The following is a 25,091-nucleotide window of genomic DNA, read 5'->3' as shown; positions in this document are numbered from 1 at the left end:
AACCAGAAAGTAAGTCACAGGCCTCACCACTGGATGCTTGCAGTGGCAAAGAAACTTTAAATAAATGTGTAGTGTAGTACTACAAAGAAATTAGAGATTCATAAAAAAGTAGTGTATAAATTAGCATGGTTGCCAGCAAAACTTTGGAATACAAGCTTCACATGCTGCTATAAATGTGCTGCCTTTTCAGCTAAGCTACAAGATCAGTCTGTTAATTGCTTAAACAGTGATTTAAGATAAAATAAATAATTCCATCAAGGGAAACCAGATGCAATAGGGTATGTGTTACAGGTTGAATAGTAGCCCCCCCTCCCCTCCCAGAAAACCCAGATATGTTCAGGCTCTAACCCCTGTCCTGTGAATATGAATTTACTTGGAAATAGGGTCTTTGAAAATGTGGTTAACTAAAATGGAGTCAGACTGCAGTGCAGTAGGGTAGACCCTAATCCAATATGTCCAGTGTCCTTATTATGAAAGGAAAAGTTGGGGAGACAACTGGCAGTCACAGAAGACTAGGGTTTTGAAGATGTAGGAGGCACAGTGATGCATTACAAATAAAGGAACACCAAGAATTGCTGGCAAACACTAGGACCTATTAGAGGCAAGGCAGGATTCTCCCCTACAGAATGCCATGATTTTGGACTTCTAGCATCCAGCACTGTTGTCTTAAGTGATGTCGTTTGTGGGACTTTGTTACAGCACCCCTAGGAAATTATTCCAGTTTACCCTGCTCTAAGTGACAGTTTCTCACTTCCTCCTCTTCCAAAAGCTCACTTACATTCCAGAGAGGAAATTATCTTTTACATTTTTTTAGTACTGATGATTCAAATTATTCCATTTCATCTATTGGGTTCTCCTGGGGAAATAAAAGATTCTAAGGACTGCCTTAAACCCTCAAAATCCTGCCAATGAAATTAATGTTCTTTAATCACAATTGGACTCCCAAAGCAGCCTGGAAATCTTTCCAGGGCTTCAGAGTCAGCTCTGTTTTCTTTGCTTGAACTATCCTCCATTTGCCTTCTCACAACACTTTCAGCAGATAAACTCATCTCGTATTTTACAGAGAAAATAGATAAAAAGAGGCCATCAAAGTGTTACTGAATGTGAAATCGAAAATGGAATAACCCTAAGAATTAGGCCCTTTGGAAAAGTTTGGTTTAAGAATTCTGTGAATCATTTAAATAAGCCCTAAATAATTACATTTCTAAGAAAAAATATCAATTTATATTTAGACTAATCTGGAGCCAAGTGTCTGTTTTCTCCTTTGCATAATGGTGACAATAATTGTTACATTTTAGCATTGTGGGGAGGAATAAAAGAGATAATGAATATAAACCTTATTATAAAACCTGTAGTATAATAAACACTAAAAACATTTGGTGAGACAAAATAAGCCAGAAACAAAAGAACAAGAATGGTATGGTCTCCTTTAGAAAATGCTTATAAGAAAACAGGGGCCTAAGTTGTAAGCTTATAAAGCAGACACATTAAGTCAGAAGTGGTGATTATTATTTCTGGATTTTGAGAGGCAGTTTTATGCATATATGTAATCTATTTAGAGATAAGAATGAAGCCGGACAGGTTGACGTTAAAGTAATTCAGAACATAGCGGTAAGGAAGACAGTGTCTATATTATAGAACCACACATACTCTTTGAGATCAGTGGAAAAAAGGTTTATTTGGTCTGGAACTGAAATTTTCTGTAGTGCATAATCCAATTCAACCTATCTGTATAGCTCATTTGAACAACTGAAACACAGGAAGCACAGAATAAGAAAGAGATCCTTTAATCCTGTATAGGTTATTGTAATGCCTGGATACATCTTAGAGTATATTAAGCAGATAATAAAAAATATTGGCAAAGTCCCTTGAGGGATGGAAGAAAAATATGAACTATTAAACCTTACCATCAGAGAATCTCCTGATACTGTGTCAAACTTTAGGGACACCCAAATCAATAGGCCATGCCCTCGATCATGAGACTTACTCTTATGAAGCTTATGTAGGTAGTGAAACTATAGGCATGCCTAAGATTTACTTCTGGGGGACCTCTTTTGTTGCTCAGATGTAGCCTCAGTAGAGAGGCTACATCTGCAAGTGAAATCATTGCTCTCCCACTACGTGGGACATGACATCCAGGGGTGAAAATCTCCCTGGTGACGTAGGAGATGATCCCTAGGGATGAATCCAGACCTGAAACTGTGAGATCAACAATTCCACCTTGACCAAAAGGGGGAAAAGAAGTGTAATTAGTAAAGTATCATGACAGAGAGAGTTCAAATAGAATCGAGAGGCTTCTCTGGAAGTTGCTCTTAGGCAAGCTTCAATTAGACCTTGCTACCTATCATAACCTGCCAACCCCCAACCAGGATCATTCCAGCCAATCCTAAAGAACATTTAGGACAATATATAAGATTCCATAAGGGTTCCAAGCACTAGAGTAACTTTCCAGAAACCTTCATCCAGATGGGTTCCTGGTCCAGATAAGTCCTGAAACCTGGCCCAGCCTCTCCAGAACATCAGATAGTTCCATCTCCCTATCCTATATTAGTGAGAGACCCTTCCGTTATCAAAAATTTAGAATTCCATAGCCCAAACATCCCTAAGGGGAGGGCTAGAAATATCAAAGATGATGGTAGAGTTATACAAAGATAGGATTTAACAAATGAATATAATGCTGAATCATCAAATTGATATCTCTTTTAGTCTCCAGTATTTTGGAGCAGCTAGAAGTAAAAACCTAAAACTGTGAAATTGTAACCTATGCCAAAGTCTGAAACATGTTCTTCAACTAATTGTGGTGCTATGCTTTGAAATTTATAGCTTTTTTGTATACATGTTATTATTCACAAAAAGAGAAGGAAAAAAAGTCAATTGTGATGATAAAATATATTTAAGCCCTCTAGCCTCCCAAATTCTGGAGGAGCTAGAAGGAAAAATCTAAGAGGATGGTATGGTAGCCCATGACAAACTCTGGAATCTGTCCTGTAACTACTTGTTGAAGAGTGCTTTGAAAACCATTGCTTTTTTATTTCTTTGCTTTGTATATATGTTATATTGTACAATAAAAAAATAAAAAAAAAATAAACACCAATAAAATAGCTGAAAAATCCATCAATACACAAAATGGGACAGTTGTTTCCTTGGTATTTTGCTTCAGTTGTCTGGAGAAAACACTTCCAGACAGATTTGAGTCTCTTAGATACTTAATATGCTGAAAGTCTTAAGAAAACACTTTAGCAATTAATTGCCTTCCTTGTTAAAATATAAACATTCGAACTCCCCAAATGTTTATTACTTTATGGGTATTTTTTTCTATGCTTTATTGGACAAATTTATTTTCCTAAAAGTAACTGAAGTTTTATGAAAATGTAATCATTGCACATTGTTGGGGATTGAATCATGTCCTCCACAAAGGGCATGTTCAGTACCCAACTAAACTAAAACACACATTGTAGATGATGCATATCTATTCTAATTGCTTTAGGGCATCCATAACACTGTGTTTTTTTTTTTTCTTAATAAGCACTTTTTTCTTACTGTGCAATGAATAATTAGTGGGTAATGCTAGAAAAGTACACAAAGTGCCCAGGAGACATACCACTGGAACTTTCTAGCAATTAGGTAAAAATGGAGGTCAAAAGCTTGAGAGAAAAGCAAGACTAGGGGAAGAAATTCAGACGCAACCTAAATATAGGTGATATAATGAAAATTTGTAGGTATATAAAATAGTTTTGTGAGAGTGTATAAGAAGATGATTGTGGATCATGGAACTCCAGCAAACAACGGTATTTTTATTTTATTGTGAAAAATAATATATAGACAGAAAACCCCAACAAATTTCAAAGTATACCATAACACTTAGTTAGAGGACAGATTTCAGAGTTTGGTATGGGTTACAGTTCCACAATTTTAGGTTTTTCCTTCTGGCTGCTTGAAGACAATGGCGACTAAAAGAAATATCAATATAATGATTCAGGAGTCATACTCATTTATTAAATCCCATCTTCTTTTTTATAACCCCACCTTCTCCTTTGATATTTTTAAAATATTTATTTTTTATTGATATATATTATATATTCACATACCACATAATCATCCAACATGTACAATCACTTGTTCACAATATCATCATATAGCTGTGCATTTACCATCACAACTTTTTTGCAAAAAATAACATATATACAAAGAAAGCAATAAATTTCAAATCACATCACAACAATTAGTTGTAGAACAGTTTTCAGAATTTGGTATGGGTTCAATTCCACAATGTTAGGTTTTTACTACTAGCTGCTCTAAGACACTGAACACACACACAAAAATATAATGATTCAGCAATCATATTCATTTGCTAAGCCCGACCTTCTCTGTTATACAGATAACACCCTTGATCTTTCTCCAACTCTTTAGGGGTATTTGGGCGACCAAACAACAATACTTTAAAAGGAAGAATGGCAGTGAAGGAAATGAGGGAGTGGTTAGAGGAAATGGAAGAGAACTAAGAAAAGATAGAACTGAGGAAGTGAAGGGAGTTATCAAGAATGGGAGCATGGTCAGTACCAAAAGTAGAGGATGCTCTACTGCTGTCCTGGGGAGAAGAATCTGAGGACTCATTGGATTTGGGAGTCAGGAGTTCATTGTACCACTTGAATGAAGCAATATTAATAGAGGTCAGAATCCAGATTGCAAAGGATTAAAGTTCAAGAAGGAAGAAATGAAGTGAGGGAAGGAGTGGGCGTTTATTTTGCTGAAGTTTGGAGGTGATGGTGAAAGAAACAAAATTTGGATGATTTAAAGAAAAGCTAAATTGAGGGGATATATATATACACATATATATATGTGTATTAAGATTTCTAACCAGTGGATGAGACAGTGTTAAGAAAAAAAGAGCAAGTAATTGAATAAGCAAGGAACAGAAGAAATTGGAAAAGGTGGAGTCAAGAGAATAATGTAGGGTTTGCCTTAAAAAGAAGCAGCTTTGGATGTTGAAACCATATATTTCAAATAAATTAGAAAACCATTTATACCATAAATTAATTTTAATTTGTATTTTGTATTTGTTTATTTTGTCAGTTTTTCAAGAGAGATTTTATGAGATTTACTGTTATACACAGAGTACACTATGATAAAATTATTAGATAAGGAAAATCAAGTAAAGAAATCAGGTTAGAGAAAGGAAGATAAAATCAGGTATAAAGTTCGTATGCAAAACAAATGGGCTCTTGCTGGAGGTTATGCTGCAATTTGAAAATTGGTCATAAGCACTTTGAGAGCAGACTTTGTATTTTCTAGTTCCCATAGTGTCTGGAACAGTGATCAGCCCACAGTGGCTATTTTGGGAAATAATCTTTCCTTTATAGAATGATGCTGCCATTTACTGCAAATTCGCCATATTTGTTTGTTAAGCTGAAAAATTGTTAGAAAAATACAAAACTACTGGACAAGAGATGAAACATACTTACAATTTCATTGTAAGTGGGGTCGGTACATTTTGGAACAGATTTTGTTTTCCTCTTACGAACTTCACTGGGATATGGTAAAAGATAAAATTCAACATGTGCACTGGGCGCAGAGCCATCTGGAAGATGCTGCAAAGGAAAACGGTTATAAATATTAATGTGTGTTGCTATCAAATAAAACAAATACAAAGCCATTAAATATCTAGACCAAAGTCAGGAACAGGATTTATAACAGTCATTCTGTTTATCAGGAACAGGATTTATAACAGTCATTCTGTTTATCAGAAAATAAGAGAACAATAAAAAGAAATATATCACTGCTTAAAAATCCCAAATTATAGTTTAAAAGAATATAATTGTCTATCTTAAATTATTTTGTCAGAGAACTACTTTTAAAATCCCATTAGGTATAATTTACTTTAATTTTTTTTACAGTAAAAGCCAAATTTGCATTTTGACAAAAATGGTCAAGAATTGAATGTTAGCGGGAATCAAGTGCCTTGGGATACTGTAACCCATTTGAAAATTTAAAAATTGAGTTTAATACATATAATGAGGTATCACATTTAATGATGCACATATGTATATTTTATAACGTCACATTTAAAAACAAAATTGAATTGAAGTATTGATTGGAACTTCACCTTTAATATACTTACAAGAATCTTAAATGGTTACATTAATTTTTATCTCAATTTGAATATACTTACAAGATTTTCAAAAGGTTACAATAATTAAGGGTAATTATTATCTAATTACCCTAAAAGACATTGGAGAGTCTTTATAAATTGTAATCTGTGGCGCTCCTGCAGTTACCGAAGGGGCTGCCTGAGCAATGGAGCTGAAGGGGCAGACTTCTGGAGCCCGTCCTCTTGGCTTCAGAATTTCTCTTCTTCTTCTTTCATCTCTCCTTCAAATCTATTAAAGATATTTTTATTGCCTAATAATTGTTTGAAGAATGAAATCCACTGTTTCAAAGAGTTTGAAAACCACTATATATAAAAGAAGTGGGTTGCAAAGGTGGTGAACAGAACTCGAGTGTTGTGATCTTCACCAAATGGAAAGTACATAGCACTAAAACTCTGGATATTTAGTTTAATCAAAGGAGGAATATTCATATAATTTATATTTAAAGTAGATGGTTTAAAAGACAAATCTGAGGAATTAAATGCTTATTTTGTTGATGACATTCTAATGACCAAATCAGTAATTTTCAACCAATATACTTTTATGCCCTGAAACAGTGATATCACATGTGCCTATCAGTGCCACTGTCACTACTATTAGCTTTAATTTTATCTCTCCAAATTCTGTAGGGCAGCGTGCTAGCTGGTAAAAATGATGAACGCTGTTGATGAACCCTCCAGGAGAGGAAGGCTGGCTGAAGAGGAAGTGAAAGATCTCTTCTCTTTTAAAAGTCTTCAACTGATAGGATTGAGAATGGCTTCTCTCATTGTGGAAAACTCTCCCTTAGTTGATCGCGGATGTAATCAGCCACAGATGCAATCAACTGAAAATGGTGATTTAATAAACCAGCCTTATGGTTTATTTACCAGCAATGCAATATCCTTGCAGTAATGGTTAGGCATATGCTTGCTTGACCAGACAACTGGGCACCATCACCTGGCCAAGCTGACACATGAACCTAACCATCACAATCATAGTGCATAATTCTTTTGATGTGTTGTTAGATTTGATTTACAAGTATTTTTGCATCTATATTCATTAGAGAGACGGGTCTGTAATTTTCTTTTCTTGTAGTGTCTTTTAAGGATTCCAGTAAACTAATAAAGACCCACCTTGTGTGGGTGGGGCCCCATCTCTGTGGAAATGATCTAATCAAAAGGCTCCACCCAAACAATGGGTCTGCCCCACAAAACTGGATTAGAAGAACAAGGCTTTTCTGGGGTATGCAACAGCTTCAAACCAGCATAGCTATTCACAAAGTATTTAGCAACTAAAGGTTTTGGCTTCTATTTCCAAGTCAGTGTCCTTGACATGGACCTTGATTATCCTGGAGGTTTTAGAATGACAGACCAGTACATGTTTCAGTTTAAGACAGGGGTGCATTAAAGCTGAGCAGCAAGGCTCATACATCCTTAGCAACTTTAAATTCAGACACTGTTTCTCAAGTCTTTAGGAGTACCTTTTTGTTTTACAAAGCTGCTGGCTTATCAACATTATTTATTTTTCTACTGACACCATATCCTGTTCTTTAAAGATCTCAGCTAAGTTTTTAAAGATATCACTAGCTGCCTCCTCATTAATATGTTTCATTTTACCTTTTGCCCTTATGTTTATGTAAATTAAATTTTAAATGATTAAAACCCCCTACTTATCTAAATGTTTCACCCTTGGATTTTTACTCTCGCTGCATTTTGGACCTTCACAATGACCACTACTCTGACCTGAAGAGTCATAAGAATTAGGGATACAGAATTCTTAGACTGACCATCAGTCTAAACAATGAGGTTTTCTGTGTCACTCAGAGGACCTTCTTATTCATGGTAGAATAATTTAAAGTTGTAATATCACTTTCTTTTAGAATTTTGGATAAATTTTTGCAGTGCTCAGAAGAAAAAATGAAGTTGGCTAAACCTTATTTTTGTTGCTAATACTAACACTGGATTCTTAGGTATTATATATTGCTGTTAAGATATTTATCATTTTCTGTGTTGTTTTATAGTTTATACTTGTGTTATCTTTCTTATGAGATGGGAAATTCTTTGAAAGGAAGATTCGTGTCTTACAGTTTCAATCCCCTATCCCGTTTGCTTTGGATTTTCCGCTGTTGGTTGTTCACTAACCACACCATACTACCAGTGCCTTCTTTCTATGCTATTAATATGTTTCTGAATCTCCAATTAAAAATGTTAAATTCCCACTTGAAATTGGGTTTTTCTTTACCATTTTATTTTCCTTCCTTTCATAGTTATTTCTTCTTGTCATAGCATTCTTTTCTTTTCTTTTTTTTTTTTAATAACAATCTTGCCCCTAACAGTGCCTGGTAGTATATGGTAGATGTTAAATAAATATTATTAATTTAAATTACTAACTGAATGAGGTATATCATCATAGTGTCTAATTCTTTGAAAGTACTCCATTTACATTTGTTGCATGGATGATTTTCATTATTTATAATTTAATATAAAAACTAGAAGTCTTCCTAGCCTCCTAGGATTTCATTTAAATAGCTTCTCTTCTACACTGCAACATTTTTCATTCTAAAACTAAGCAAGGAAAGATCTCTTGCAGGGTAAAGTGAATCGATCCTGGCTTTGTTTCCAAAGTCTGTCCTTGGTGGTTACCTGAACACCTAGCCATTTGAAGGCATTTTCTGCTAGAGCTGACCTTCTGCAAATCATTTGGGTTTTGTGGTTGATCAGGAGTGTTTGGGCAAAGTCTACTTATGTCCATTATCTCCATGTTCCATTTCTAAAACATTGACCTATACCATCTGTCAGGTCATATTAGACAATCAGATGCTTACTACTCCACTTTACTCCTTCCCACCCCCAACTGAACCTAGACTGGGTTTGTAACATAATTATTTGTGTTCAGTCCCCAGAATGAATCCTCAGCCACCACCCTCTTCTCTTCCATCTGGGGACTTGATCTCTACCTGCCATCCTCCTTTCCTGGGATATTCCTTTCCACATATCTGGATTTCTCTCATTTTACTCTTTGAAAACCTCCTTGTCAATAAGCATAACTAGTTATTTAAGTATCCTTCTAGGGGCTATTGCTGTCTTAACTATTTCTTGGTGGTCACAGATAAAAACTGTGAACTAAAGCCATGACACCAGATCTCCCATCACATCGCTCTTTTGTGGAGTTTGTGGAAAAACAAGACAAAAAGAAATAGGTGAGTCCCTTTGTCCTGGTGATATTCGTGGATATTCACAATTTTAACTGGAGAAATGTCTTATGGGGACTATGGGTGGAAGCAGGCGCTAAGTCCATTTTCCCACTAAGCTCTCTTTTGTGGCAGGAATAGAAATTTGAAAAAATAAAAATAGCAGCTACTATTTTTCAAATATATCTAGGTACTTTTATGAACACAATTTTCATATTTAAAAACACTATTACATTCATAGTAGTTTAAAAAATATTTAGTATTTCTTAAATTTACCAGATATTCAAAGGACTTTAATGATGCTTAAGGAATCTTTTTCTTTTTCAGTTTTAAGAGGGTCCTTTTATTTGAAACGTTTGGGAATGAAGATCTTAGGATATTTTTAATGTTAGCTAGTGGAGAATCTTCTTTCTCAACTAAAGACTGAAGTATAAAGGATTCTTAGCTTAGTTATTTTTTTGAGTTGTAAAAACTTAAAATGTATGTGTGTATATTAGTAATTCTTTGTTCACAATGTTGACTTCTAAATGGTATTGTTTCAGGCATGGGAATAATTAAATATACTTATTTTTCAATCTTTACTTCTTGCCCCAGACTGCACACAGTATTTCAAACATTTTTCATTACTACTATTGTTGATCTTATGTCAAAGAATGAGAATGCTTTGAAAATATAGTAAGTTTGTCAAAAGTAAGGAACAACCAACCAACCAAGTAAACACTATGTTGGTACAGAAACAAAGGACAACATAAAGCTGTCATAGAGTAAGTGAAACCATCTCACACAACAGGGTGTGTCAGTAGGAGTCAATATTTTCATACCAGTTATGAGGAAGATATTTAATTTTAACACATAATGAAAATAATAATAGTTACCACATATTGATAATATATTTAAAGCATTGTCTTAAAACAATCCTCAAGTTAGTATTCTTGTCCCCAGGAAACCATGACTGTTTTCTTATGAAACCTATGCTTTTAACCACTACACTGATTGATTCTCTACAAAGAAAGGTAAAGGAAACTGTTAGATTCAAATTAAGAGCACTTCTAGTTCAAGCCTTATCAGGAATGTGACAAAAAAGATACATACATGATTTAAAAATATCAGACACTTTGGAAACGTCTGTAGATTAATCTAAAGCCTAAATGTATTTAATAGGTTATTATCTTTTTGATGAATAATGTATGAGAATTTTCTATCATGTTAAAAAAATTTAGATGTTTCCAATTATAGGATAATGTAGGCTTTAGTAGAAATCAACTGAAGATATGATAGGACTATCAAAAGCTAAGGTCTATGCCAGAAACAAAGCAACATGATAAAAGAGCATTTTCCTTATCTATGTGTCTGCCAAATTACAATTTTGAAATTCAGATCAGCTACATGAAGAGGGTCTGTTCATAAAATCATAGTGTCAGAGTTAAGAAGTGTGATAAAAGCACTTGGTTTGTTGTGTGCTTCAATCAAAGAAATATTAGAATGATATTTCCAACCTATGTTTGTTGATTAATATATAGCGTGATGATTTTAGTTCTACAAGAATTAAATTAGGATGGTCTCTTGCTTCATTTCACACCAGTTTAAGCCTTTAATAGGACTATTTTCATCAATAGGTAATTTGCAATAATGATTTTAAAAGATCAATTCAAAAACCTAACTACTATGTGTCAAGCACTTTTCTATGGTTTGCCAGAGGACATAGAAAAGTGATCAGAATGGTTTCTGCCTTCAAAGAAATAGCAAACTCATTGGTATGATAATATTGTTATATATATATATATATATATATATATATTTAAATTAAAAATTTTAATCCTTAACTTAATGACAGAAGTCACAGTCTAGTTGATAGAATTATTTCTCTGTGCCTGACTCAATGCATACAAATTGAATTGCTTCTAAAAATCCTGAATTCTAATTACAGCTTCAGGCTTTGTTACTAAAGTGGTTTGTGAAGTTTGGCAAGTTTTCCATTTCTCAATCTTAATAACATATAAGAGGTAAGGCTTTAAACTTCATTTCAGTTTTTAGAATCTACTCAATTGCAAATGCTGATGAGTTGTTTGTGAGTTAGCTGGTGATTAGACTCTTTATACAATTGCACTGAACTGCTCTAAATGATTCCAAATCTCTAACCCTCAGCCTCTATCTCCAGGTATTAATAAAAAATTACAAATAAGAGAGACAGACTGTATTTCATTAATGATTGTTAAAGAATGGCGAGGAACAGATACAATGCTGGGAGATTATTAACATGATATGGTTATACTATCTATTATAGAAAGCAGATGGATTGCAAAAGCAGAAACCAGTTTTTAGGGGTAATATATAAGCATTTTCTATTTATTGACCAGAGATTTGCCTTGATCTGTCATTCTAAACTGTTTTATCACAATTTAAATAAAGTTATGGATGTATAATCACCTTAGGTGTAGGTGTCAAGAGTGTGAATGTTATGGCAAATATGCTGGATTAGAGAATCAGGATTGAGTTGAGACACGAGGGGCTGGAATGAAGAAGTTTATCTCATGAAGTTAAAAGCAATACACTACATGGTAAGATCTTCTTTTATGTCTTGAAAACTAACTCCACAAATCCATGTTATAAAATACCTGGTTTAGGAACTGTACTTGGGAGAACAAAGGGTTATAGATGATAGTATGTTATATAACCTGAGATGATCATAATCTGAGATTGCTAGCCACCCCTACAGAGTTGTGACAGAGACCTGATGGCCCTCAGGCCTAAAATATTTGCTATATGTCCCTTTACAGAAAACAGTTTGATAATCTCTGCAGTAGCCTGGAAGATCATGGAACCATATTTGAAAAGAACATGAGTACCAAAATGAACACGTTGCAAAGTCGCTGGTAAACCTGGAATGTTTACTTTAGTATTTTACACAAGAGAGAAATAAGTGTCTAAAACTACGTTACTACTAGGTGTGTGCCATAGAAGCTTATATTTTTACTCTAATCATGTATAGCGACTATTGGGCCCACTTTTGTAAAGTTGGTAGGGTAGGGTCAACACCAAGAATGGGGACTTCAGCTTCCAAGTTGCAGTAACAGTGCCTGAATTTACCCTCTCACCTGAAACAACTGAAAAAGAAGTCAAAATATATGAAAGAATGATTTTTAGACATTGGATGTCAGAGAACAATGACAGTAATTCCTGATAGGGGAAGTGAGGTGAACCTTCTGATTGCCTCAACTTAGTGTCTGGAGAGTTTTCTGATCACGCTTGTGGTAGTTAGATTCAGTTGTCAACTTGGCCAGGTGAAGGCACCTAGTTTTGTTGCTGTGGACAAAAGCCAATGGTACGTGAGCCTCATCTGTTGCTAATTACATCTGCAGTTGGCTAGGAGGCGTGCCTGCTGCAATGAATGGCGTTTGACTTAATTGGCTGGTGCTTAAATGAGAGAGCGCAACGTAGCACAGCCCAAGCAGCTTGGCATTCCTCATCTCAGCACTTGCATCTCAGCCCAGGCCCTTGGAGATGTAGAAAGGGATCACCCCGGGGAAAGTTGTTGGAACCCAGAGGCCTGGAGAGAAGGCCAACAGAGATTACCCTGAGCCTTCGCATGTAAGAAAGAACCTCAGATGAAAGTTAGCTGCCTTTCCTCTGAAGAACTAACAAAATAAATCCCCTTTTATTAAAAGCCAATCTGTCTCTGGTGTGTTGCATTCCAGCAGCTAGCAAACTAGAACAACACTGCAGGGAGGGAAACCCTAGATGGAGCTAGGCTATTTTCCTGAGCTGAGGATCCACAGCTGAGAGTTTGGAGAAACTAAGATCGCTAGATTCTATATGGTGAACTCTTGGAGAAAAGAAAGCTGCACAGAGAGAGAGAGTGCAGAGATCTGCAGAGAGTTTCTCTTTGACCGCATATTGATCAGCTCATGCATGTGAGAAAACTCCTGGAAGCCATGGGAAAGATGATCTGAAAGGGCCTGAGGGAATAATCCCTGAGTATCACACAGGGCTACGAATATTTCCTGTCCCTACTAGCCAGAATGGAAAACCTTGTAATTCACAGGGAATAGGTTAGGCTACCCAGAAGGGTTTTGCTTCAATCGTGGTGCAAAACTAGTCCTCAATTAAGGGCTACTCTGGTCTCACCTAACAAAGTTTAAGAGCAAGATCCAAAAGGATTGCACTGTTCCGAGGCTACTATTTTCTAGAATGAGGTTCAAGAACATTTATAGGAAAAAAACAAATCAGCAACTAATAACGTAAAATTCAAAATGCCTAGCATCCAATCAACAATTACCAAGCAAGTAAAGAAGCTGGAAAATATGGTCATAATCAGGAGAAGTATGAATAAGTATAAACAGTCCCAGAAATGATACAGATGATGGAATTACTAGACAAGGACATTTTATCAATTATTACAGCTATATTCTAAGTGATCAAAAAGGTAGAGGAAAGATTAAACATGTTAATTAGAATTACGGAAGATATAAGAAAGACCCAACTAAACTATTGAAGATAAAAAATACTGTGTCTGAAATAAAGAGTGAGTGGGATTAGCAGCAAACTGGACACCACAGTGCTAAATACAGTGAACGTAAAATTATGGTAAAGGATAGTGAAATGAATGAAGCAATGAATTCTGGGACAACATCAAGGAGCATAATACAAGCTTAATTTGAATCCATGCAATAGGGAGCACAGAAAAATATTTGAAAAAATAATGGTCAAAGTTTTTCTAAATTTCTAAATTTCTAAAAACCGTAAACCAACCCATAGATCTTAAATGTCAACAATTCAAATCAGGACAAACATGAAAGCAACAATGCAGCTCAAAAGCAAAATTGCTTAAAAAACAGTGTTAAAACAAAAATCTTAAAGACAATCAAACAAAAAGATATCTTTTAATAGTAGAAAAACAAATAATTCCAGATTCTTATTTAATTTCTGGTCAGAACACAGGGAAAAACATGTTTAATGTACTGAAAGAAAAAAAATAATGCCAATCTAATATTTTCTAACTAGCAAAAATACCATTCAAAAACAAAGACAAAATAAAGACAGTTTCAGACAAACAAAAGCTGAAAAAATTAATCACCTACAGATTTGATGTATAAGAAATGATAAAGGAAATCTTGCTGGTAGTAGGAAGTGATACCAGAGGGAAATTTGAATCTACTCAAAGGCATGAAAGATACCAGAAATCGTAAATATGTAAAAGACTTTGAAAAAAAATCTTTAAAATATAATTGACTATTTAAAGCAAAAATAATAGTAATAGGGTTAATAAAACTTGCAGAACTAAAATATACGACAATAACACAAAGCCCAGGAGGATAAATAGAAATACAACACTGTAAGGTTTACAGTATTCGTGAAGTGGTATAATGTTTCCTGAAGATAGTATATGAGTTAAAGATATATAATATTAATTCTAAAGCAACCATAAACAAAATAAAACAAAGCAGTTACAGTCAAGAAGCACTGCCTTTCAAGAAAAGAGAATAAAATGAAATTCTATTAATTAAGTAATCCAAAAGAAGTCAGAGAAAGAGGGAAAAGCTAACCAACCACAATAGGGGAAATAGAAAACAAACAGAAAGATGGTATGTGTATGTGTATATATGCTACATACAAACACATGTATATATGTAAGAAACCCACTTTAAATATAAAGACATAAATAGGCTAAAAGTAAAACGATGGAAAAAATATACCATGCTAACACTACTCCAAAGAAAGCTGGGGTGTTTATATAAATATCTGACAAAATAAATTTGAGAGCAAAGAATACAAGCAGAATAGAGGATCATTTCATTAAAAAAAGGTGTTAATTCACCAAGAAAAGATAATAATCTTAAATGTTTATGTAACATTATGCAAATCTACAATTCTAATTGGAGATTTTAATATCTGTCTATTAGTAATTGATAGCACTAGTATACAGAAAATCAAGAAGACTATAGAAGACTTGAACACTGTTTTGGGGGAATAAGTTATGTACCCCACAAAAGGCATGTTCAGGTCCCAGCCCCTGGTCCTGTGGATATGAAGTAATTTGTAAATAGGACCTGTGGAGACATTATTAGTGCCCAAACTAAATGAGGGTGGGCCTTAATCCAATATGGCTGAAGGCCTTATAAGCAAAGGAAATTAGACACAGTGAGAGAAAGTCATGGGGGAAGTAAGAAGTTGGAAGTCAATGGAACTTGAAACACAAAGGAGATGCTGCTGCCGTGTGCATTGCCATGGGAAGGAAAAGCCAACGGACTTCAAGGATCCTGGGCAGCCAGCCCCAGAACAGTCTTTGGGGTAAAAACAAAACCTGGCTGATGCCTTGAGTTTGGACTTCTGCTAGACTCAAAACAATGAGTCAATAAATTCTCATTGTTCAAGCCAATCCATTGTATTGCATTTATGTTCGGTTTAGCAGCTAGGAAACTAATACAAATGTCAACCAGATTGACCTAATTGACATTTATAGAAAACTCCATTCAACCTCAGCAAAATACATATTTTTTTCAATTGTACAGGAACATTTATTGAGAGGTACCATGTTCTGCACTATTAAATAAGTCTCATACATTAAAAGGAGTCAAATCATGCAGAGTATGTTCTTTGGCCACAATAGAATTAAAATAGAAATTAATCAAACATATCTCTGGAAAATCTCCACACACTTGGAACCAAAAATACTTCTAAATAATCTATGGATCAAAGAAGAAATCTGAAGGGAAATTAGAAGAATTTTAAACTGAATGAAAAGGAAAACACAATGTATTAAAATTCGTGGATGACAGTTAAAACAGCACTTAGGGGAAAATTTATAATGCTGATTACATATATTAGAAAAGATGAAACATCTCAAATCAATGGCCTCAGCTTCTATCTTAAGAATAGATACCCTTTTTTTTAGTAGACATTGCTGCTTGCAGGAATTTTTCTCTTCTTTTCTTCATTGGAATGTGTCTTTATTTTCCTTTATTGCTGTATCTTCTTGGTTTAGGTATTCTAAGTTGACAATCATTTTCCTTCAACACTTTGAAGATGATGTCATGGCATTCTATACTTCATTGCTTCACCACAGTTTCTAGTCTCTATGCTTTCATTGTGCTAAGTTTGGGATTTTCTCTAAGATATTTCAAGATATTTTTTTCACTATGTGTGGTTTTCAGCAATTTGATTACAATGTGTAAAGTCATGGTTTTCTTTGAGTTTTTTCCACTTTTGGTTTTTAATAAGTTTCTTGATTCTGTACATTTATGTCTTTCACTGAATTTTGGAAGTTTTTGGCCATTATTTACAGGCACACTTTTTTCTGCCCTAATCTCTGTCTTTTGCCCTTTTGGGAGTCTGAAAAAACCAGATATTAGGTATTTGGCTATGTTTCCATAGATCTCTGAGATTATGTTCATTTTCAATTCAATCTTTTTTTTCTGTGTTCTTTAGATTTGATAATTTCTACTAGTTGATCTTCAAGTTCACTGACTCTTTCTTCTGTCATCTCCATTCTCTTCCATCCAGTGAGTTTTTTAAAAATTTAGATATTTCATTTTTCAGTTCTTAAATTTACATTCATCTTTTTTTAATAGTTTCTATTTTTTCCTAATAATTCCTAACATTTCATTAATATCAAGCTGGTTTCCCTTACCTCACGGAAAGTAGTTATAATAGCTGCTTTAAAGTTTGTCTGGTAGTTCCAATATCTAGATCCATCTCAAGATAGGCATCAATTGAATGTATTTTTAATTGAAGATTGTTCACACTTTTCTGGTTCTTTAATGTGTAATTTTAGATTGTATCTCAGATATTGTGAATGCTGTGTTGTGTAGATTCTGTGACTTATTTAATTCTCTGAAGAAAGTCAACGTTTTGTTTTAAGCAGGCAATGAATCCAGGAGATTAGTTACATAAATTCTGTTTTACCTTCTGTGGGAAGTTGTTAAAATCTCAATTCATTCTCAGAGGCTTTGTTAAGCTGGTTTGGGTGTGTCTTGCTAAAGAGTAACTCAGGGATAATACACGAAATTACATGCAATCTCCCTTCTCTATCTCTCTCCTCTCTAGGATTACCCCCATAGTCTCTGGCAAAAAAAGGCCCCATTTCTTGGTTCTTTTAATCACAGACAGTTTCTAATGCAGTTTTGGTGACCAACCTGCTATCAATACCCAGTTTTTCTGCAATTGGGACTTGCCCTTAGGGCAAAGTTGCAATGTGCTTGAGGAAAAACAAGGACACTTATTTCACATATGTTACTTCTCCAAGTTTTGATCCCCTTCCACAATCTGCCTCCTTTCTTTACTTTTCAGATTTGTCATGTAGTTGTTTATTGTATATTTCCATAATTTTAGTTGCAATCTGCAGGAAGAATGGATTGTAGTGGGCTTATGCCACCATGCTGCATATGACAGTCCCAAGAACTATTTTTAATTCTCAGGTCATGCATGATGGCTTATTATAATCAGCAAGTCAAAGGTTTCACATTGTATTTGATATCCTTTTCTCATGGTCCCCCCCCCCCCCATTTAGCTGGATAATTAATAGCTTTTAGAGAGTGTGAAAAATAGAAAGTGGCCATCAGACCCGGGTATTTCATCTTCTTCATATGGAAGAAGATGTTCAGATGTTTTTAAAGGGTCAGACATTGATGGGCTTTTCTGGGAAGTGCATGAAACAGGTATAGCTTAAGCATCCATTAGTAGAATAAAAGGCTGCTAATAATAAAATCTAGACCAAGAAGTAATAGCTCTTACAGTTTTGAAGATTTATATCTCAGCTCCTTCTCAAGTTCATTATGGACCTTGGGCAAAGATTTAAGCTTTCTGAATTTCAGTTTGCTATTTTGTGAAAAGGGGTATAAATTCTTCTTAACTTTTTTTTTTTTGGTGAAATTTTAATTAGTTAATATATCTAAAAGTGTCTGACAGTTCTTGATACAAACTGTATAGATGAAATAGCTTTTTGTGGTAGTCATATAAAGCAAGTAAATCTAAGGACCACAAAACCTGGAAAAGTCCAGGTGTCTACAAATCATGTGGAAGTCATCCAGGAGAAAGAATAGATGTGCTAGGGGTTCGTCTGTAGGGCTGTAATGAATTGAATGGCAGGTGATGCTTATGTACAGGAAAATCTCTTGGTATATACACTGAAGAAATTTTCATGGACAAACCATCATGATAGATAGTCATCATGTGTAGACTGCCTCCTCAGGTAGCATAAATCCCTCCTAAAGGAAAAACGAATGCAGAGAAATAGGAGAAGGATGATTCTGATACTCTGTAGACTAGAGAGATCAGGTAGGAAGAGCTACAAATACTAATTTCTATGTATTTGACTGGGTTTTTAACTCAGTCATTGCATGAATCCCAGCTCTAGCATTTTAATATTTGCTGTAAATGAAGAGTGTGACATCCTGGGTAAAAAGTTCTTAGAAATCACTGGAAGTTAATAGTATAATCTATTCTGTTTCACTGTAAGATATGGAAAATGCGGGTAGATTCAATATTAGAAGAGTTTGGCATCCTTAGCAATTACTTTTAATGCCTTCTGTAATGCTCATATTCTGGAGCATGAGAGGAAAACAAGTTTACAAAACAAGTTTAGAAATGACACAGACTAGGGGAATCCATAAGATCAGGTGAAAATGTATGGAGAGACATTGCAAAAGTCAATGGAAGAGAGCATTTCAAAGCGGGCTACGCAGAAAAATGCAAGAGAGAGAGAAATTTCGAAAATATTTCAAATCTAAATGGTTTTTGTACATTTCTTTTGTCATATACAATGAAATATTATTTGAAAAAGTCTTGGCCAAGCTTCTAAATAAATGCATTACTTTATTGGTCTCTGTTCACAAGAGTAAATCATATTGTGTTGCTCTGAAGGGAAAGAATTTTAGTAATTTTGTTTCAGCTTGTGATCTCACAGGAGGGAAGTAATTTTTATAGCAAAGCTTCAAAGATTTAATATAAGATAAACAATTCCTTTCGCCAACCTTAATATTAAATATAACAGAACTGCAGGCATAATAATTCATTTTAATAGTAAAATAAAATCAATCAAAATGTCTTCAGTCTGATTACTTTGGCATGTGGAAATCTGAACGCCTCAAAAAATAAATAACAATTAGTCAAAACTAGAAATAAGCAAAGAAAATATGTTGGGAATTCATAGATAGACTTTTCTGTCATTTATATTATAATGTTATCACTGTCTTCAGATAAGCAGAAAAAATAAAATAGTCATTTCAAAGAAACTGTGAAAAAGTACAAGGCATGAGAACTCTGTTGTAATGATTTTTGGAACTGAGAAAATCCTAGTTTTCAGTTGTTCACTTTACAAAGTGTTCATAGAGCACCTGCCTTGTTCTGGGCCTAGGAATTAAAGCAATTATACAGGGCAATGTAAAAAATAAAGTAGGAAGGAAAGAGTAGAAGTGGTAGCAAAAAGGGGTGGGGTTGCAGTTTTACATATCAGAGTCAGAGGGCTTCACTGAAAAGATTGATGGTAAAACTAGTCACTTAGAATGTATAGATTGAGCTCTGGAAAATAATGGGTCATGAGCCTGGGGAAACACATTCTGGATAAACTGTACAAATGTCCTGGAGCAGCAATATGAACAAGGAACAGCAAGTAATTCACCAAGGCTGGAACGGAGTGGTTGAAGGGATCGGTAACAGGAGATGAAGCTGGAGAGGTGAAGGGGGCTGGATTTCTAGGATTTAATAGGCCATCAACAAGTAGTCTGTTCTCCATTCTTAGTAAGCTGAGACTCCTTCCCCAGTGGGATAAGAAAAGTGGAATGACAGGATCTTTTATTCTCAAAGGAAAAATGCTGGCTTCTGGGATAGGAAAAGATTACAGTGAAGTAAGGGCACAAGCGGGGAGACCTATTAACCGACTACAGCAGTGATTCAAGTGAGAAATGATGGTGATGATTCAGGTGAGAAATGATGGTAGCCTTAACCAATGGTTATAGAGGTGGAGGTGGTGAAAAATGGTGGGATTTTGCATTTATTCTGAAAGTAGAGCTGATAGAATTTGATGATAAATTGGATTCATTTTATGAGAGGAAGGGAGGAGATTAGATGACTCTAAGGATTTTAATCTGATCAACTAGAAGAATAAAAAATCTATTTCCTGAGATGAGAAAGATGGCAAAAGAAGCAGATTTGGATTGTGAGAGATTGTGGGGAGATGGCAGAGAAGGGCGTTCCGGGTCTCAGTCCTTCCACCAGAACAGGCAGGAACTGCCTGAGACATCTATTTTGAAGAGCACTTGACAGTATCCAGGGAAAAGCAGGAGGAAGAAGCTGATGAATTATGATAAAGAACAGTAACCTGTTCTCTGTATGAAGTGGCTACCAGAGCCCATCTTCCACTCCCATGGCAGGTCTCCATGGGGTCCAGCTCCTGGCTAGTCTGCAGTGACAGAGGGACATAAAAATCCTCTTTCCTAAGACCACAGGTGAGCACAGCCCATCACTGATCACAGCTGTAAAAAGGAATGAAATTTTGATCGATGTGACGACACGGATGAACCTTAAAGGCACCATCATATTGAGTGAAATAAACCAGTCACAAAAAAGGAAACACTGTATGCTCTCACTGGCTTGAAATAACGAGAATAAACAAATGCACAGAGTCAGAATCTAGAATATAAGTTACCAGGGGATAGGGGAGGGGTAGGGAATGGGAAGTTAAGGCTTAAGTTCATGGTCCCTATTTGGAATGATGGAAATGTTTTGGTAATGGATGGTGGTGATGGTAACACAACATTGTAATGGTGATTCACAGCACTAAAATATGTATCTGAATGTGATTAAAAGGGGGAAATGCTAGGATGTATATATGGTAACAGAATTAAATTTTTTTTCAAAAATCCATGGAACTACACTACACAAAACAGTGAACCCTATTTAAACCATGGACCCTAGTTTATGGTATAATTATAAAAATGTGCTATCATCAGTTTAGAGAAAAGTAGATTTGGAGGAGATGCAGTAACCAGGTTTGGATTTGGTGAATAGCAATTTTACGATGTCTATTAGATTTCTACTAGAATTATGGAATTATCAGTTTTATATACAATCCTGTATGTTGGGGGAGAGTTCCAGGATACAGAAGAGGCAGGAAAAGATCACTAAGGAAGTGAGTGGAGGTAGAAAAGAGAAGAGATCCTAGAACTAATTTCAGGGTAGGTTAAATTAAGAGATTAGGGAGAAGAGACAAACTGAGATGTCAGACTTCAAGTAATACTTTATTAATATCTTTTTCTGAGGCCATTGACATTGTATTGCCTCTAGTGAAGCTAAATGCTTTTTTTTTTTTGGCTTTTTTGTAGAATTAACGTGGTCATTTGCCATTTATCCATAATTGGATCTAAATGTTAAATTCTTGGGCTCGCTCACACACTCTCCCTGCCCTTGGTTCCTGTATCCAGGTCTTTTTGAGTATTCTTATTTGTGGTGCAACATCATCTGAGTATAAAATGTGGTTTTTTTTTTTTAATTGTCAAAAGTGATTTGGGCATTCGTCTGGTGAATAGAATGGGTGACCAAGTTGGTTAACATTGCTTTTGATCAAAGATTAGATGTGACGATTGAGTAATTTCACCCAGTTCACTTTGTGGCTTATATGTTGGATTTAAAAGCAGTTTCAACAGATATGTTTTCAAATGTTTTGAGCACTGACAGTATTACAAGAACAAGTATCTAATTTTTGAAAGGACAATTTTCAAGGCTGTCATATAGCAAACAATACAAGTTCTGCTAAAACAATCAACCATAGTTTAGATATTTTACTCTTTTACCATATGTATATATGTAGATGCTTAAATTCCATGAACATACATAGAGCCATAAATAATAACCAATTGAATATTCAGTTCCCAACCTAAGAGTTTCTTAAACAACTGCTAATATCATTTAAGATAATTATGAAAAGCAAGCAAAAAGTATTGTTTTCATGAATAAAAGGGTCTATAAAAGCACATTTGCAAATATTTAACCAGTTATTACAAAAATTCTTGATTGAGAACAATACAGATTTACAAGCAAACATCCTTGAATATCTGGCTAATTCTGAGCTTATAATTATGTATCCCCAGAAAATATGCTATTTGTTCACTGACAAATATTTATTGATTTCTAGTATGTTCCAGATGCATGTCATGTTGAGAAAAGATTTTCCCTTCAGATCTTTCCAAGTACGTCCTGAGTGATTTATACACACACAGGAGAGAGCCAGGCTAGTGTAACTTATTCTCTCCATTTCCAGTATAGTCTCCTGGGGTTTTATACCATATGGAAGTTCAATTTCTACTAGACTGGAGGAAGATCTTAGTAGTTGGCAAGGCTATAAGTTGGGCAAGAGGCCTATTTTAAACTTTTCTGCTTTCCATGCTCAGATTCATCATTCATCATTCACCCTGTGACACAGAAAGTTCCTTCTCTTTCTTTATGACATGGTACTATTACCATCTTTGACTTTGACCTGACTCATCCTTGGACAGAAATGGGGTGTGATCAGAGAGAAATAGGAAAAAAAACTATTTTTTTTTTAGGAAAAAGAAATATAGGCTAGCAATTACATCAGAATATGAAAACTGTTATGGTGATCTAAACTCAAGGTTCTCTGGGAATCTGGGGGGTAACCCTAAGAGTTCTTGGCTTTACAGGGAAGGTGGTGGCATGGCCTAAGGAGGTAAGAATCAATCATCTTTCAAGCTTAGCAGGATAAGATATGTGTAAAACTCAGGGGACCCAGCTCTTTTCTTCTAGTCCTTAATCTTCTAGCTATTCTTTCTTTTTCAGAGCTTTTTCATGGTTTTCTATGACACTTTATTTTGAATAAAGTCTAATTTTCATTCTGGGCCTCCCCCTGTGAAATATTTTATCACCTTTACCCCAAGGATCACGGTCATTGTAGGAAAAAACATTGTCCTTGGCTCATCACTTCACACTCAAACTTGGTTGCCATCCCTATCCTCATTAATGCCGCCATTAATTGCTTTAAGTAGGTAAATGATTTCTAAATGTAGGATTCCATGTTTTTTATTAGATAAAATGAACTTACGATGTTCTTCATGTGTTTCACTAGTATTGTCAGCTTCACGTCTTCATATGATATGACTAACTGCACCTTTGGCTTCTTGTCAGGAAACGCCTCTCCTGATAAAGCAATAGAATTTCTGTGAGTTAAATTGGAAGATGCTCATCATAGGATAAATCAAACATTGAAAATCTAAAAGAGGATCAATGAATAACATGCAAAAGAAACATTCCTCAGATAATGCTGAAATCATAATACATTACAAGGAGGCTGGGTTGGTTAAATAAAGGTGGGGTTTGACTCCAATCTTCCAGAACTAACTCTTCCTCTTAGTATCCTCTGTTTTGCTTTTGATTGGTACTGTTATTTTCCCAATTACTTAAATTTAAAACCTCAGTGTCATTTCCTTTTTTTTTTTTGCATGGGCAGGCACCGGGAATCGAACCTGGGTCTTTGGCATGGCAGGTGAGAACTCTGCCTGCTGAGTTCTCTGCAGCATGGGTCTTTGGCATGGCCGGCCCAGTGTCATTTTTGACACTGCTTTTCTCCTTAACATTCACTATTATGAGCTTAAAGTATTAAAGAGTATAAGGGCTAACCGTATAGGCTTTAGCAGGCAATAGTCTGGATTTCAAGTTCTAGCACTGCTGTTTATGACTGCGTCATCTTGAGTAAATTCATCAACATTCTGTAAAATGGAAGTAATAGCTACCTACTTTGGAATATTGAGAAGACAAATGATAAAATTCACAAGCTTCCAGTTCATGTTTGTGAGTAAAAGTCATTCTCTGTATATTTTGGTCTCATCTCTTCCTTTTTAGTCCTGCAGCACTTAGTTCTGCCATATAAACCTTTTGCTTAGAAGTACTAGAACATTATTTTACCCTCCCCCACAATCCAAACCTATTTGTATACAATTAAGAGTTTAATTTCCTTTCAACAACTTTTATAAAATTACTCTTTTGATCAAAGTACCTTTCATAGTTTCCCATTGCTTATGAGAAAATATTTAAATTTTTCAGCCTTGAATTGTTGCTTCTTATTAATCTGTTTGTTTTATCTCTCATTACTATTCTGTTCAGTTCCACAAACATGCTCTAATATTTACTTCCAGTCATTGCTCATGTAATTCCCTTCATTTGAAATTGATCTCTTCTACCATTTTTGGTTACTGAACTTTTAGCTTTCTACCAAGCCCAATTAAAATGGAAAATAGTTTCTGTGTTACCTTCCTCTGAACTCCTGTGCACTTATCACTCAATATTTATATGGTAATTATTATTTCACATGTCTCATTTGCCTAGTAGATTAAAATCTCCCTCAGGGTTTACTTTTTTCCTATATACTCATAGGACTTTAGTACATGGTTGTTCCATAAAGCTAAACATTTATTTAATAACCAAAGTAAACTTTTGAATTATATGTATTAAAATGAAGAGTTTAATTTTTCAATTAAAAATTTCTGGTTTATAGTCTAAGAGTTAAGCATAGTTTAAAGTTTTTCTAGTATTTTCCCTTATAATTTCTGGTTGTATGTTTTCTGAGGGAATTTAGGGAGAAGAAATTCAATAATAACAAGGACTCTGTCAATTATTCTATGTTGTGTTCATTGTGGTCCATATTGTTTCCTGATTGTTACTCATATCCTTTTAATCCTCTCTAGCATTTGAAAATTAAACCTGAGTGGTATGATTTCTGCCCCAAAGTCTTTTACAAGTTTATTAGAGTAATTTACACATTGCAAGTAGAT

General features: G+C 34.9%; 1 protein-coding gene across 1 annotated transcript in view; it reads right to left on the bottom strand.

Annotated features, from left to right (window-relative positions):
- The window catches only part of PIK3C2G (phosphatidylinositol-4-phosphate 3-kinase catalytic subunit type 2 gamma), a 392,208-nt gene that overhangs the window by 3,621 nt on the left and 363,496 nt on the right, over window positions 1–25,091 (bottom strand). Inside the window, 2 exon segments of the mRNA XM_077170217.1 lie at window positions 5,463–5,588; window positions 23,366–23,460. Coding sequence (XP_077026332.1) covers window positions 5,463–5,588; window positions 23,366–23,460 — 221 coding nt within the window.

The sequence above is a fragment of the Tamandua tetradactyla genome, chromosome 7 (assembly GCF_023851605.1).
Source record: "Tamandua tetradactyla isolate mTamTet1 chromosome 7, mTamTet1.pri, whole genome shotgun sequence".
NCBI lineage: Eukaryota > Metazoa > Chordata > Mammalia > Pilosa > Myrmecophagidae > Tamandua > Tamandua tetradactyla.
Note: the sequence above shows the minus strand (reverse complement) of the source record. Positions and strands in the feature narration are given on the sequence as shown.